This window comes from Malaya genurostris, chromosome 2, assembly GCF_030247185.1.
Source record: "Malaya genurostris strain Urasoe2022 chromosome 2, Malgen_1.1, whole genome shotgun sequence".
Taxonomy (NCBI): Eukaryota; Metazoa; Arthropoda; class Insecta; order Diptera; family Culicidae; genus Malaya; species Malaya genurostris.
In genome coordinates, this window is record NC_080571.1 from 191,342,371 (window position 1) to 191,357,592 (window position 15,222).

Below are 15,222 nucleotides of genomic sequence, written 5' to 3' on the forward strand. Positions count from 1 at the left end.
GAAGATTTTCCACCCAACGTGCTGTAAGAGGTAGGTTACTGCGAATCGACTATAGTCATCGATGATGTTCATAATATACCGGTTACCGCTCGGGGTGGCGGTCTTCATCGGGCCACACAGATCCGTGTGCACGATGTCGAGGATACCAGTCGATTTCCGTTCAGTTACTGCAGGAAATGGTGGCCGAGCCAATTTCCCCTCCATACAACATTCACATTTAAGTCTTAAACCACAGTCGCTTACCTTCATACCAGATGCAAGACTTTCTTTGACAATACGGTCTACCGCGGCCCAGTCACGGTGCCCAAAACGCCGATGCCACTGATGTTGGCAGTCTTCTTTATGCTGTCCGGTAATTACCTTGAGTGACGTTTCTGCAAGCCTCAATTTATACAGACCGCCGTAGCGACATCCAGTAGCCACAACGACTCCCCTCGGATTGACAATCCGGCACTCTTGCTCGTCGAAACACACTTCAAATTTCTTCTGCGCCAATTTACTCACTGAAATCAAGCTGGTCGTCAAACCAGGCACAAATTTTACTTCACTCATCGTAATTTTTATCACCTCTTCATTGGTGACACCACAAAGCACGCCACTACCTTCACCTTCAATCTGCGTTTTCTTTCCATCCGCCAGGGTAATCAACCCACCAGCGAATTCCTTGAGTGTCGTGAAGAACGCCCTGTTGTTGGTCATGTGCGCACTGGCACCACTATCTATAATCCAACAATCATTTCCGTCTCCAGCAGTAAAAGCAACACCTTTGTCATCACTGTGCGCTGCCTTCGCTTTCACATTTTCAACACTTTTAGATTTGGTTTCACTTTCTTGTTCCTTCTTCGATGTTAACAGCTTCCGACAGTTGCGCCGAATGTGGCCCGGCTTCTTACAGAAGTGGCATACTCGTTTCTCACCGTGATTATTGTCCACCGAACGCATGGCCTTTTCCGCCTTGGTGGCACCACTCTCACGCTCTACTCGCCGATGATACTCATCCATCAATTTAGATTTAACAACGTCTAACGAAATATCATCGTCAGACCGACTGTCAAGAGCCGTAACCAGCCCATCGTACGACGGAGGGAGGCTACGCAGAAGCATACACACTTTGGTATCCTTGTCCAGTTCTGTGCCGGCTGCGTCCAGGCGATCGAAAAGGTCGTCCACTTCGAGCAAATGTTGCTCTAAATCACCACGGTCTCGCAAATTAATCGCACACAGTTTCTTCAATAGGGAAACACGAACCGATCGAGTCGTCTTCTGGTGGTATTCTCTTAACGCACTAAATGTGTCACGAGCATACACACATTTCTTTATCAGGGGAAGCTGACTGTCTTCCAGTAAAAGAATAATCGTTGCTTTCGCCTTACGATCAGCATCCTTCCACACATCACTTTTCACTTCCGGAATATCGTCGGCAATCACATACCACAGATTTTCTCGGGAAAGCAGATTTTCAACCCGAATCTGCCACGTCTGCCAGTTTGTACCGTTCAGTTTTGGAATAACAAACTTCTGGTCAGACATTTTCTTCTACTAGAGAATAACGCTCTGTTCGATCTCACACCGGCCCTTCGCAATTGTTCTTCTTCTTTTTAGATTCGTCGCTACCAAAGCGGAACACCAAAAAATGCGATTTTCAACGTTAAACTTTTTCACTTTTCACACCGATCTGCTGGGCCCATAACCTGTCGGGAATGGTGCGGTTACCAGTGGAATGGATTCGGATATTAAGCGACTAAGTGAAAAGAAACACACGCGTTAACTGTAACGAATTTATTTAGGAACGTTTATAGAACACGAGACCGAACTGCACCAGGAAGAAACGGGATTGTTAATAATGTCTTCTTCTCTGCTTTATCCATTTACGGGACACGGTTGCCAGATAGAGGCAATATTGCGAAGAACAGTGGTGTGTCAATGTAGCTAGGTGGTCGTTGTTTTTCTCCACATTCTTTACCTAAAACAATAATATATCTGTGTAGCCCTAGGAGGACTAAAACAGATGATTTAAATGTTTCATCAATTCCAACCAAATACTTTTGTTAATTTATATAATTGATATTAATAAAATAATTCCGATGATTTTGTAGATTTATGGATATTTTTTAATCTAATGACAGCATGTAATAAATCGATTTTTCCCTCATATTTGTAAGGTTTATCATACATATTGAGAATTTATTGAGATGAATTTTATTAATTTTGAATTCGTGACACGTGACATAAGGAAAAGGGGGGTCTTTGCTTCAGTGACAATTTGTGACAAAGGGGGGATGGGGAGTCAAAAATCGTCAAAAAAAGCGTGACGTCTTTTATGGACAGCCCCGTCAAGTCATCAAGTCAAGGCAAAAGGTGGTCATATCGAGCAAAAGTGAATTGATTCTGAATTTTGTATTATTTTTACACATTTTGTACTTTGAATTAAGTAAAAGTAATTTTCCAAACTGAATTTATGGCCTTTTTAATTGGTTACACTTCGAGTGCCGGACCCTGTAATACAGCAAAAGACACCACAGGACTACAGCTGCAAGGAAAGGTAAGTAAGTACTATTTCAAGGGTGGAAAATACTACGTGCAATAATGACCCATGATAATACAATACAGGAAATTGTGTAACTTAACACCGAATATTAAGGTAAACCCATTTAATCCTCTTACCAGGCACGATGATAGTATCCTCCAAAACCAATTCTCCTTACTTCAATTTCCATGCAAATCAAATATATTTTCGGACTCAAATTGGATACTTCCGATATTTGTTTTCCTCTAGTAATTCGTAATTTGAAATCAAAAGTCATTTGAAGTTTACCAAAAAAAATCTGGTTTTTAGAGCAAATAACAAGAGCGGCATGGCATTAATTTGATTTACTTTCTCTTCTTTTGAAAGGTGTTTTTAAGAGGTTTGTTTTTGCAATAGGGATTACTGTATTGTTTGAAAGTTGTTTTGACAATGTGAAGGGACGTCTCTACTAATTGTTTGGCAAATCATCATGAATAGGTTCCAAATTTTGGAACAACGCTTCCAAATATTGGAATTTATTTTCAAAATCAGTAGTAAATTAAAACTGTTTATTGCGCAAAATTTTGATAAGTGATGAGGCGCAGTTTTGGTTGATAAATGTACTGTTTGGTACGGTCTATGGGCTGGTGGAACCATCGGTCCTTATTTCTTTAAAAATGAGGAAGGACGACGCGTTACCGTAAATGGAAATCGATATAGAACCACGATCAATGAGCTGTTATTGCTTTCTATTTATTGTCATATTTAAATGTTAAATGTCAAGAAATTATCTACCAAATAAAATTAAAAAATTGTCATTTCATAATTTGGCATGTTTTATTTAAATTTCAAATCAGCAAGATATTAAAAAAAACACTCTTTATAACAAATGTTATTGTTCATATAGAAAATGCAGAGTTGATACTAACCGGAGCAAATCAAAGACATTCGTGCACATATTCTGACATATATCGAATGCTTTGCAGTTATCATGTCCAATAAATAATTCGATACTCACCGGGGCTAATCCAGGACATTCATACACAGTGTAATCTCCTTCTTCATTATCGTCTTCACTTTCAGGGTCGGAATGTGATCCGTTTTTATCTAAATTGTTATGGTTTTCCATTGCAATAATCTGCTGTTTTTGGTGTTGATAATGATACATCTGGGCACTCTGTGCTAATTTCCTATCCCCAGTGGGAGACGAGTCCTTATTTGGTCCTGTTACACCGTATGCCGGGTAATCTACATCAGCAGCTGCTTTCGCTTTTTTATGTAAACTGGAATAAAATACAAAAGCCATGTTACAACTATCATTTAATCTAAAGCATGAATAGAAATTTACAACAAAATTCAATGCAATATTTCTACATAAATGTTGAAACACTATACACATATCACACAATGGACGGGTAAAGCGAGATTGGTAAGTCGATACCTTTCACGCAGCCTTCTGACACGATGCGTAAATATGCTATCTAACTCAAGCATAGTAGCCAGCTTTCAGTAGATCAGATACACGAGGTTTACAGTTACTGCTTACATTATTTATGAATTTTCAGTACGAGATCAAGGCAACTATGGCGGCGAGGTTACCTTGATTCGTACTGATAACTAATATTTAATGTAAGTTTTATGACCAGACGCGGAACAGAAAGAACTCAGTTTTCCGGAGAAAAAAGCGTCACCAAGATCGCGAAACGATGGAACAGCTGTACCGCGTGAATGATACACGGAAGTTCTATTAGTAGGTGAACTGCTCACGTAGAGGCTACACGCCACAGGGTGAAATGTGCAGAGATACAAATGGTACCCTTCTCACGGCGAGCATCTTTATGGCGAAGCGCAAGATACAACGATACAGAAATCAATCTGGATGAACGCTCATCCGTCGACAGATTTTTAGTACCTGATCTGTCGGAGATAAGTGAGGAGATCGGTAAGTTGAAGAACACCAAAGCCACGGGCAATGACCAATTGCCAGGCGAACTGTTCAAACATGGAGGAGAGGCACTGGCTAGAGCTCTGCACTAGATGATTTCTAAGATTTGGGAGGAGATAAACTGACACGATTAGTCAAAGCAACAATGGATAAAGTGATTTGCTACGTCCGAGTATCTGGGACACTCTCTACGAATCTAGGAGAGGCCTACTGCATAGTGATGGAGTCTTTTGTTGTTCAATATTGCTTTGAAAAGGGTGATTCGAGAAGCGATAATCGACTCGAGTGGTCCAACCTTCCGAAAGTTCGTACAACTTGTTGTCTTCGCTGACGATGTTGATATTGTGACACGTGACATTGAGAAGATGATTGAAACATAAAAATTTCTTTACCAACGGAAGTATCTGAATTGTTGGACGATTCCGACCTACCAATACATGCTCACGCCAAGTGCGAATAGATCTTTAATTCATTTATTCATATATTTCATCAATGTAGACTTCATATAAATAATTTACAATGTTTACTTATTCTACGCATTATTTTTACGTTACGTTTAATTTGATTTTTTGACATAGTAGGGTCAAGATGATCACAAAATTGATTATAGTGACGCATTTTTCGATTGATTTTTCGCATAATATGATCTATTGTGACGGAAAGGTATATGAAAATTTAATTGTGTTACACCCAAACTTTCATTTACGAACCTTATATATGTATTCATATAAGTATTCATGTATATATACTGTCAAGCAGGCCCGTGCGCAGGAATCATCCATGGGGGGGGGGGGGGGGGGGTTTCAAGGGGAGAGGGGGGTGTCCAAAAATGTAAAACGAATTCTGACAGGATCGCGCGCGGGGGGGGGGGGGTGTGGGTTTCAAATTATGTCAGTTTATGAATTGATAAAAAATTGATAAAAAATATGAATTGTCAAGTTATTTGCACATTAATATAATAAGTACTCCATTGTTCATGAAACTTAATTTTAAAAAAATTCTTCATGGGGGGGGGTTAAAACCCCCAACCCCCCCCCCCCCTGCGCACGGGCCTGCTGTCAAGTTCAATTCACGATGTGCATTTAAAGAAACTGTTTCAGGATGCGTTCTTCTTGAAAAAAATTATATGGATATATGAAAGTGATAAATTGTAGAAGATTTGTTGTGGTTTAGCGACCTTGAAAAATTCCATAGTGTTAACCGGCTGCTCGTCCACCAATGAAAATTGATCTTCAACATTAACTTCTCCTTTTGAGCAGCCTAGATAGCCGTGCAGTGTCGGTAGCGGTTTCAACTGGCTAAGAATAACACTATGGTCCACCTGTCCCGATGGTATAAGACCACCACACTGGCCACCGTGTGGTATCCGGTGGTATTATTTTAACCAAGAATGGATGCACAGGTTTCCTGTTGCCAACGTTGAGAGAATAAAAGTTTACCGATTGGACAAGTGCGGGAATTTTAAAATGAAAATTCCGGTTCTTTTTTTATCATAAGGTAGGTCGTTGACTTTACTGGAATTATTGACGTCTTCTATGGAACTGTGTAACGAGGCCTCGTTTGACTGTATGCGCTGACCTACTTTACCGCAAATGTTGTGGTCTTTTCTGCTGAGACTGGATAATATGAGCACCGAAGACGATGAACGCAGTGGACGTCCAAAAGAGGCTGTTACCGAAAAAAACGTGAAAAAAATCCACAAAATGATTTTCAATGACCGTAAAGTGAAATTGATCGAGATAGCTGACACCCTAAAGATACCAAAGGAACGTGTTGGACATATTATTCACGAATATTTGGATATGAGAAAGCTTTGTGCAAAATGGGTGCCGCGTGAGCTCACAATCGATTAAAAACAACAACGAATTGATGATTCTGAGCAGTGTTTGGAGCTGTTATATCGAAATAAAACCGATTTTTTTCGTCGATATATAACAATGGACGAAACATGGCTCCATCACTTCACTCCGGAGTCCAATCGACAGTCAGCTGAGTGGACTGCACGCGATGAACCGAACCCAAAGCGTGGAAAGACTCAACAATCGGCCGGTAAGGTTATGGCGTCTGTATTTTGGGATTCGCATGGTATAATTTTCATCGACTACCTTGAAAAGGGAAAAACCATCAACAGTGACTATTATATAGCGTTATTAGAGTGTCTGAAGGAAGAAATTTAAAAAAAACGGCCTCATTTGAAGAAGAAAAAAGTTTTGTTTCATCAAGACAATGCACCGTATCACAAGTCGATGAAAACCATGCTGAAATTGAACGAATTGGGCTTCGAATTGCTCCCTCATCCACCGTATTCTCCAGATTTGGCCCCCTTGAGACTTTTTCCTGTTATCAGACCTCAAGAGAATGCTCGCTGGTAAAAAATTTAGAAGCAATGAAGAGGTAATCGCTGAAACTGAGGCCTATTTTGAGGCAAAGGACAAATCGTACTACAAAAATGGTATCGGAAAGTTGGAAGATCGCTATAATCGCTGTATCGCCTCTGATGGCAATTATGTTGAATAATAAAAACGAATTTTGGCAAAAAAAAGTGTGTGTTTCTATTAAACGATACGAACTTTTCAGCCGAACTGTTATGTCTCTGGCAACACCTGCTCTTACTTTTTCTCTAATGGAAACGACTAACAGCTGTATGACGCAATCGCTCTAGTTTGTAGCGAAACTGGCTTTGCGAAAGAACTGCAACACATCTGTTCGCACTGCCGATTGATCCCAAACTGAACCAATTTTGGTTAAGTTTCATTTTTACGTAATTTCGTTTGTAGATTTTTCAGAAATGGGTGGGCAGAAAAACAGCAAAATATAGAATTTTCATGTCGATTACTTCATTTCGGAATTTCATACTTCATTGAAAGAAATTATCAAAATGCAGTACGGGATTCATTTCTGTCATTCATGAGAGCCAAATTGTGGAACTCTCTACGATTGCGGCACCCTCACCAAATTTTCCGTAAATTTGTCAGCATTATAGAAAAGTAGGAAGCCGTGAAGGAAACTCGCCATCCTTCAAGCGAACCCGCAACAACTTCATAGACATTTTTGGGCACTAGTCACTGTCGCTGGCACAGTAACAGTGCTCTCGGTTTATTGGCAGAACTTTGGGAGGCTTAAAATTGCGACTTAAAATTGCGAGCTCACCTTGTACTAAAAACTTTGGGCATCACCAGAAGTAAAATTTTGTTCAGGAAAGTTTGATAGTTGGGCAGTTCGCGAGAGATGATCGTAAGTCTCGGGCGTCGATCCGTGGGCAAGGGAGTCCAGATAAGACAGTCCGATAGACCAGATCACCGTTAGTCAGAAAGTGCTCGACAAATGAATGTAGAGTCAGATTAGAACAGTCATTGGGCCGTATGAATAAAACGTAGCATGCTTGAATTTAGGTAGTAAATGCTACATGTGGATCATGTTCCTGTCAAAAGCAGAGACTTTACTACACAACAACGTTCGAACATGTAGTATTTACTACAATTTATCGGTAGGTAGCCCCAGAGGTTGCTACTCGTGTGTTTGCTGATAAAGTGAAGTAGAAAAATTAAAACCAAACCAAACGTCACTTAGGGGTTAGCCTATGTTTGTGCTTAGGACACATAACCGTTTTTACAGTTCTTTACGTTTCGTCTTAGACTCGTCAGTGCAGAGCAGTTCAAATTGAACTGCTTATTGCAAACTTAAACAGTTCAACTTGAACCGCTAAGCAGACTATATACTTCTTCTAAATCTAACGCTGTTTGGTAAATTCCTAAAGGTTATGGGCCCAGAGCACAGGAGTCGCGAGTGTTTGTTCGAAAATTAATTTTTTTTATTGCTGGATTAGTGAAACCGATTTTTTTTTCATCGCCATACAATGAGTGAAAAACTGGTATCGTTCACGAAGTTAAATGCTTCTAACTACGAAAACTGGAGTTTTAAAATTAAGTTGCTTATGATCAAAGACGGATACTGGGAGGCAATTGACAGTGTGAAACCAGAGCCTGTTACTCCAGAGTGGGAGGTAAAAAATCAACAAGCTATGGCATCTGTTCGATTGTCGGTTGAGGACAGCCAGTTGATTCATGTGGGAAAAGCTAAAAGCGAAGCGTGGGGAAATTATTAAAAGGTTCATGTTAAAAGGACTCTAAGCACGAAAGTATCCTTTATGCGAAAGATTTGCCGACTCCGAATGGAGCACAACGGTGACATGGAGGCACATATTACTATGCTGACGGATTTACCAGAAGAATACGAAATGTTAATTACTGCTCTAGAAGCAAGGCCGGATGCTGATTTGACCTTGGATCTTGTGAAAGGTAAATTCATAGACGAGTGGTTGAAGAAGGCAAATCGTACAGAAATTTGCGTGGAGTCAGCCTTGCATGCTGCGGTCAAGAAAAAAATGTTATATGCTATTTCTGCAAAAAGATAGGTCATAAGAAAGCGAACTGTAATAAGTGGAAAAAGTGGAAAGAAGAAAAATCTGGAAATAGAGCTAACAGTAGTACAGGTTGACGTTGAATCGGCTGAATGGGCATTCACTGCTGGTGCCCTTTGTACGGGAGTCTGGATTTTAGATTCCGGTGCGACTTGCCATATTGCGAACAACCGTGAATTTTTCGGAACGTTTGACAGTAGCGCAAAAGAAGAGATTAGTGTCGCGAATGAAGAAAAATTATTATCCGCGGGGAAAGGATCCGGTAAATTAATTGTCACTGATAATGTGAATCGGAATCATGTGATCACAATGGATAGTGTGCTATTAGTTCCTGAAATGAAAACGAATTTACTGTCAGTAAAGCGATTAGCGAGTAAAGGCTATGAAGTAAATTTTGATGGAAATGGTGCAACTATTACTAGAAACGGAAATGTTTGGGCCGTGGCTGAACTTTCAAATAATTTGTTTATATTAAAAATAGCAAACGAAAGTGCATCGTTTGTGACACAGAGTTTCGAGTGCATCCATGATTGGCATCGAAAATTCTGGCATAGAGACAGTGAAGCTGTGAAGAAGCTCCCGTTTATGGTATCAGGAATGAAGATTAAAAATTGTAACTGTCTCGAAGAATGTGAAGTGTGTATTCGCGGGAAGATCAATCGTGAGCCATTCCCGAAGAAATCTTACAGCAAGTCATCAGGCGTTTGGACTTGATCCACACGGATATTTGTGGTCCTATGCGAACAGCAACGTTGAGCGGAAGACGTTTATTTTTTGACGTTCATAGATGATTTCAGTAAGTACACATTTGTGTACATTCTTGAACGAAAGTCAGAGGTACTTGATAAGCTGCGCGAGTACGTGGAAATGGTTTCAACTCAATTCGGTAAGCGACCGAAAACACTTCATTCGGACAATGGTGGTGAGTACACCGGGAAGAAAGTCAGACGATTTTTGAAGCAGAATGGCATTATCGGTCAATTTACTGCACCATATTCGCCACAACAAAATGGAACTGCGGAGCCTAAAAACAGGTATCTAGTGGAAATGGCTCGATGTATGTTAATTCAAGCAGGACTAGATGACCGCTATTGGGGCGAAGCCGTTGTATCTGCCAACTACCTACAGAATCGCCTGCCTTCTCGCACTATTCCCCCTACACCGTATGAACGTTGGCATGGAATGAAGGCAAATCTGAGCCATGTTCGCACTTTCGGCACTGCTATCAGGTGTACAACTTTGCTTCCGCCGTTTTCCGATAGGTGGCTGTACCGGCTGAGGCTGGTTAAAATACATAGATGATAATGCCTTTAAAGTGAGTGTGTACAGTTCCTAACGAATTGTCATCGCCGTATCAGTGACAGTTGTTCTTGTTTTCGTATTATTCACGCTTGAAAATGCCTGTTTATGTGCCCGATTCTCGCCATTTGCGGGAAGTTTTACTTTTCTGTTACAATTCGAAAAAATGCAACTGAAGCGCATCGAATGCTTTCAGAAATTTACGGTGATGCTGCTCTGGGTAAAAGAACGTGTCGGGAGTGGTTTCAACGTTTTAAAAGTGGTGATTTCGATGTTGAAGACAAACACGATGGTGGAAGGGAATAAACCTTCAAAGATGAATAACAATTTACTATGAGCTCTTAAAACCGGGTAAAACCACCACAGGAGATCGCTACCAAACGCAACTGATGCGCCCTAGTCGCGCGCTAAAAGAAAAGCGGCCACAGTATCAAGAGCGACATGACAAAGTCATCCTCCAACACGACAATGCTCGGCCTCACGTCGCAGAAGTGGTCAAAAAGTACCTGGAAACGCTGAAATGGGAAGTCTTGCCCCACCCGCCGTATTCCCCAGATGTCGCCCCTTCTGACTTTCACCTATTCCGTTCGATGGCACACGGCCTGGCAGATCAACATTTTCAGTCTTTCGAAGAGTTGGAAAAATGGATTGCTTCATGGATAGCGTCATAAAAGGACTCCTTTTTTCGAGCCGGGATCCGAAAATTTCCGGAAAGATGGGAGGAAGTTGTCGCTAGCGACGGACAATACTTTGAATAATACATCTGTAAGCACTTTTTTGCAATAAAGCTTTAAATTTTGGAAAAAACGGCGGAAGCAAAATTCTACACCTAATACATTGCGGGCGAGAAGCGAAGTAAGCTTGACGAAAAAGCAAGAAAACTGAAACTAATGGGCTATAGTGCTGTATTCAAAGCGTACCGTTTAATCGATGTCTCATCTGGCAAGATTACGGTAAGTCGAGATGTTAAATTCTTGGACAATTTCGATCATGTGCCTAATAAAGACGATCGTTTTCCTAGTACTGAAGCATTGATACCATTAATCGGAAATGGCGCGATCAGACTTCCGGACGCGGTTGGGTGTTGCGATCCCACAGCGGAACATTCAGATGAAGAAGACGTTTGGGAGGATGCAATAATGGCTAATGACGATAATGTTTTGAGGAGATCAACTAAAACAACGAAAGGTAAATTACCACATCGTTATGCCTGTTCAGTGGAAGCCGTAGGTATAGATGAGCCCAGAACATTAAAAGAAGCGTTGTCTGGTGCAAATAGCGACAACTGTAAGAAAGCAATGTTGGATGAACTCGAGTCTATAAAAAACAACCGTACCTGGGAACTGGTCGATGCTCTTGAAGGTAAACGTGTATTGGGATGCAAGTGGATTGTTAAAATTAAACGTAAACGTTGATGAAAACAAAACCAGATTTAAAGCCAGACTTGTAGCTCAAGGCTACAGTCAACAATATGGCAGTGAATATGATGAAGTGTTCGCACCTGTTGTTCGTCAGACTACTTTCCGAGCCCTTCTGTCTGTTGCGGCGAAACGAAGAATGCAATACGTGTAAAACGCTGCAACGATATCAAAACCGCGTTTCTGAACGGAGACCTTGAGGAGGAGTATTTTTTTTTTATTTAAAAGACATTTTTATTCAGGCCTACTTGCGTACAAGCTTTACGTGGCCGATTGAGCCGATTTTTTAAATAAAAAGTTTTTTGTATTCGATCTCGTTGTCACGCTTTTCTAGGAGGAGATGAGCTTCCATTTTTCTCCTGCGAGGATTGAGGGGCACTTTGTTCGTGACTCGTCTCGTCATCCATTGACGCATCGGTGGTATTGTTGATTTCCGTCTTCTTTTCGTTTTCCTTGTTATTTGCAGTCATGATCTCGTTGCTAGTTACTGTAGAAGCGCCTTGTACATTGGTTGCAGTTGCTTGTTGGTTAGATGGTGAAGGTGTTTTTGAAACAGGAGCACTGCATTCACTAGTTTCCGTTTTTGAGCGGTTGTTCTTGTTTTTGTTTGTTTTCGCAGTTTCAGTGCAAGGTTTGCCGTAGTGTGCAGGTCACAAAACTGACATGTAACCAATTGATTTTCATACGTAATCAGTGTTTTACACGATTGTATCCCGTCTTGATCACAAATGATGTAAGATGGAATTGCTTTACGTAGTTGCATACGTACCACTCGTACGCCATTCCGGATACCCGGGAAAAAAATCCGCCATACTTTCCTTTCGATGGAAAGAACTTCACCGTACTGCGACATACTTTCCCGAACATACCCATCGCTGGTCTGCGGAGGAAGGTCATGCACGTGGTGATTTCAATGTCGAAGACAAACACGATGGTGGAAGGGAATAAACCTTCAAAGATGAATAACAATTTACTATGAGCTCTTAAAACCGGGTAAAACCACCACAGGAGATCGCTACCAAACGCAACTGATGCGCCCTAGTCGCGCGCTAAAAGAAAAGCGGCCACAGTATCAAGAGCGACATGGCAAAGTCATCCTCCAACACGACAATGCTCGGCCTCACGTCGCAGAAGTGGTCAAAAAGTACCTGGAAACGCTGAAATGGGAAGTCTTGCCCCACCCGCCGTATTCCCCAGATGTCGCCCCTTCTGACTTCCACCTATTCCGTTCGATGGCACACGGCCTGGCAGATCAACATTTTCAATCTTTCGAAGAGTTGGAAAAATGGATTGCTTCATGGATAGCGTCATAAAAGGACTCCTTTTTTCGAGCCGGGATCCGAAAATTTCCGGAAAGATGGGAGGAAGTTGTCGCTAGCGACGGACAATACTTTGAATAATACATCTGTAAGCACTTTTTTGCAATAAAGCTTTAAATTTTGGAAAAAACGGCGGAAGCAAAATTCTACACCTAATACATTGCGGGCGAGAAGCGAAGTAAGCTTGACGAAAAAGCAAGAAAACTGAAACTAATGGGCTATAGTGCTGTATTCAAAGCGTACCGTTTAATCGATGTCTCATCTGGCAAGATTACGGTAAGTCGAGATGTTAAATTCTTGGACAATTTCGATCATGTGCCTAATAAAGACGATCGTTTTCCTAGTACTGAAGCATTGATACCATTAATCGGAAATGGCGCGATCAGACTTCCGGACGCGGTTGGGTGTTGCGATCCCACAGCGGAACATTCAGATGAAGAAGACGTTTGGGAGGATGCAATAATGGCTAATGACGATAATGTTTTGAGGAGATCAACTAAAACAACGAAAGGTAAATTACCACATCGTTATGCCTGTTCAGTGGAAGCCGTAGGTATAGATGAGCCCAGAACATCAAAAGAAGCGTTGTCTGGTGCAAATAGCGACAACTGTAAGAAAGCAATGTTGGATGAACTCGAGTCTATAAAAAACAACCGTACCTGGGAACTGGTCGATGCTCTTGAAGGTAAACGTGTATTGGGATGCAAGTGGATTTTTAAAATTAAACGTAAACGTTGATGAAAACAAAACCAGATTTAAAGCCAGACTTGTAGCTCAAGGCTACAGTCAACAATATGGCAGTGAATATGATGAAGTGTTCGCACCTGTTGTTCGTCAGACTACTTTCCGAGCCGTTCTGTCTGTTGCGGCGAAACGAAGAATGCAATACGTGTAAAACGCTGCAACGATATCAAAACCGCGTTTCTGAACGGAGACCTTGAGGAGGAGTATTTTTTTTTATTTAAAAGACATTTTTATTCAGGCCTACTTGCGTACAAGCTTTACGTGGCCGATTGAGCCGATTTTTTAAATAAAAAGTTTTTTGTATTCGATCTCGTTGTCACGCTTTTCTAGGAGGAGATGAGCTTCCATTTTTCTCCTGCGAGGATTGAGGGGCACTTTGTTCGTGACTCGTCTCGTCATCCATTGACGCATCGGTGGTATTGTTGATTTCCGTCTTCTTTTCGTTTTCCTTGTTATTTGCAGTCATGATCTCGTTGCTAGTTACTGTAGAAGCGCCTTGTACATTGGTTGCAGTTGCTTGTTGGTTAGATGGTGAAGGTGTTTTTGAAACAGGAGCACTGCATTCACTAGTTTCCGTTGTTGAGCGGTTGTTCTTGTTTTTGTTTGTTTTCGCAGTTTCAGTGCAAGGTTTGCCGTAGTGTGCAGGTCACAAAACTGACATGTAACCAATTGATTTTCATACGTAATCAGTGTTTTACACGATTGTATCCCGTCTTGATCACAAATGATGTAAGATGGAATTGCTTTACGTAGTTGCATACGTACCACTCGTACGCCATTCCGGATACCCGGGAAAAAATCCGCCATACTTTCCTTTCGATGGAAAGAACTTCACCGTACTGCGACATACTTTCCCGAACATACCCATCGCTGGTCTGCGGAGGAAGGTCATGCACGCGTACTTCTATGGCATTGTCCACCATGTACACAGGGATTTTAAATTTAACATTGTTATGATCAACACTGTACACTCCGTTATTAACCGAAGCAAATGCAATTGCATCTCTTTCACGTTTGAACATAATGTACACACAGTTAGATGCCTTGTTGAATTGAATCTCACTTACATCAGTAACGTTTAGATGCATTCGTTCCTTAAGCAAGATTTCAATTTCGGTTGCTGCTGGTCTAACTTTGCAGCGCTTGAAATCAATACAAACTGAATTTGGCCTTGTAGGCCAAGTTTCTGGCTTTGTTAAATCGTATTTACCCATTTCGGACACTCTATTGTTCACTACACTGTATTGTATTTGTTTCTGTTGTCTCAACCGTAAACGATTTGCGACTGTGTCGGATGAGATGCGAGCATGAACTGATTGAGGAGGAGTTGTTTATGCGTCAACCTCTCGGTTTTGTAGTTCAATATATTGCTTGACACCGCAGCGGGCAACATGGAATTCTGGAATAGTTATCCGATCATGTACAAAATGAATGTTTTTTATTTAATGTAATTTATAATAGCAAATCGCTTGGTAAAAACAGTATTTAGATTAACTTATGAATTCCGACATACATATATGATATTCGAAATGTATTGCTACGGCAAAGAAAAACTTATGTATATTGCCTTA

At 41.1% G+C, this 15,222-nt stretch overlaps 1 protein-coding gene across 3 annotated transcripts in view; it reads right to left on the minus strand.

The window, feature by feature from the left end:
* Positions 1–15,222, minus strand: part of LOC131432889 (protein cab-1) — a 74,855-nt gene that overhangs the window by 20,228 nt on the left and 39,405 nt on the right. For all 3 annotated transcript variants that reach the window (XM_058599461.1, XM_058599462.1, XM_058599463.1), the window contains exon 5: positions 3,525–3,789. In XM_058599461.1, the coding sequence (XP_058455444.1) occupies positions 3,525–3,789 (265 nt within the window). The remainder of the gene's footprint in view (positions 1–3,524; positions 3,790–15,222) is intronic.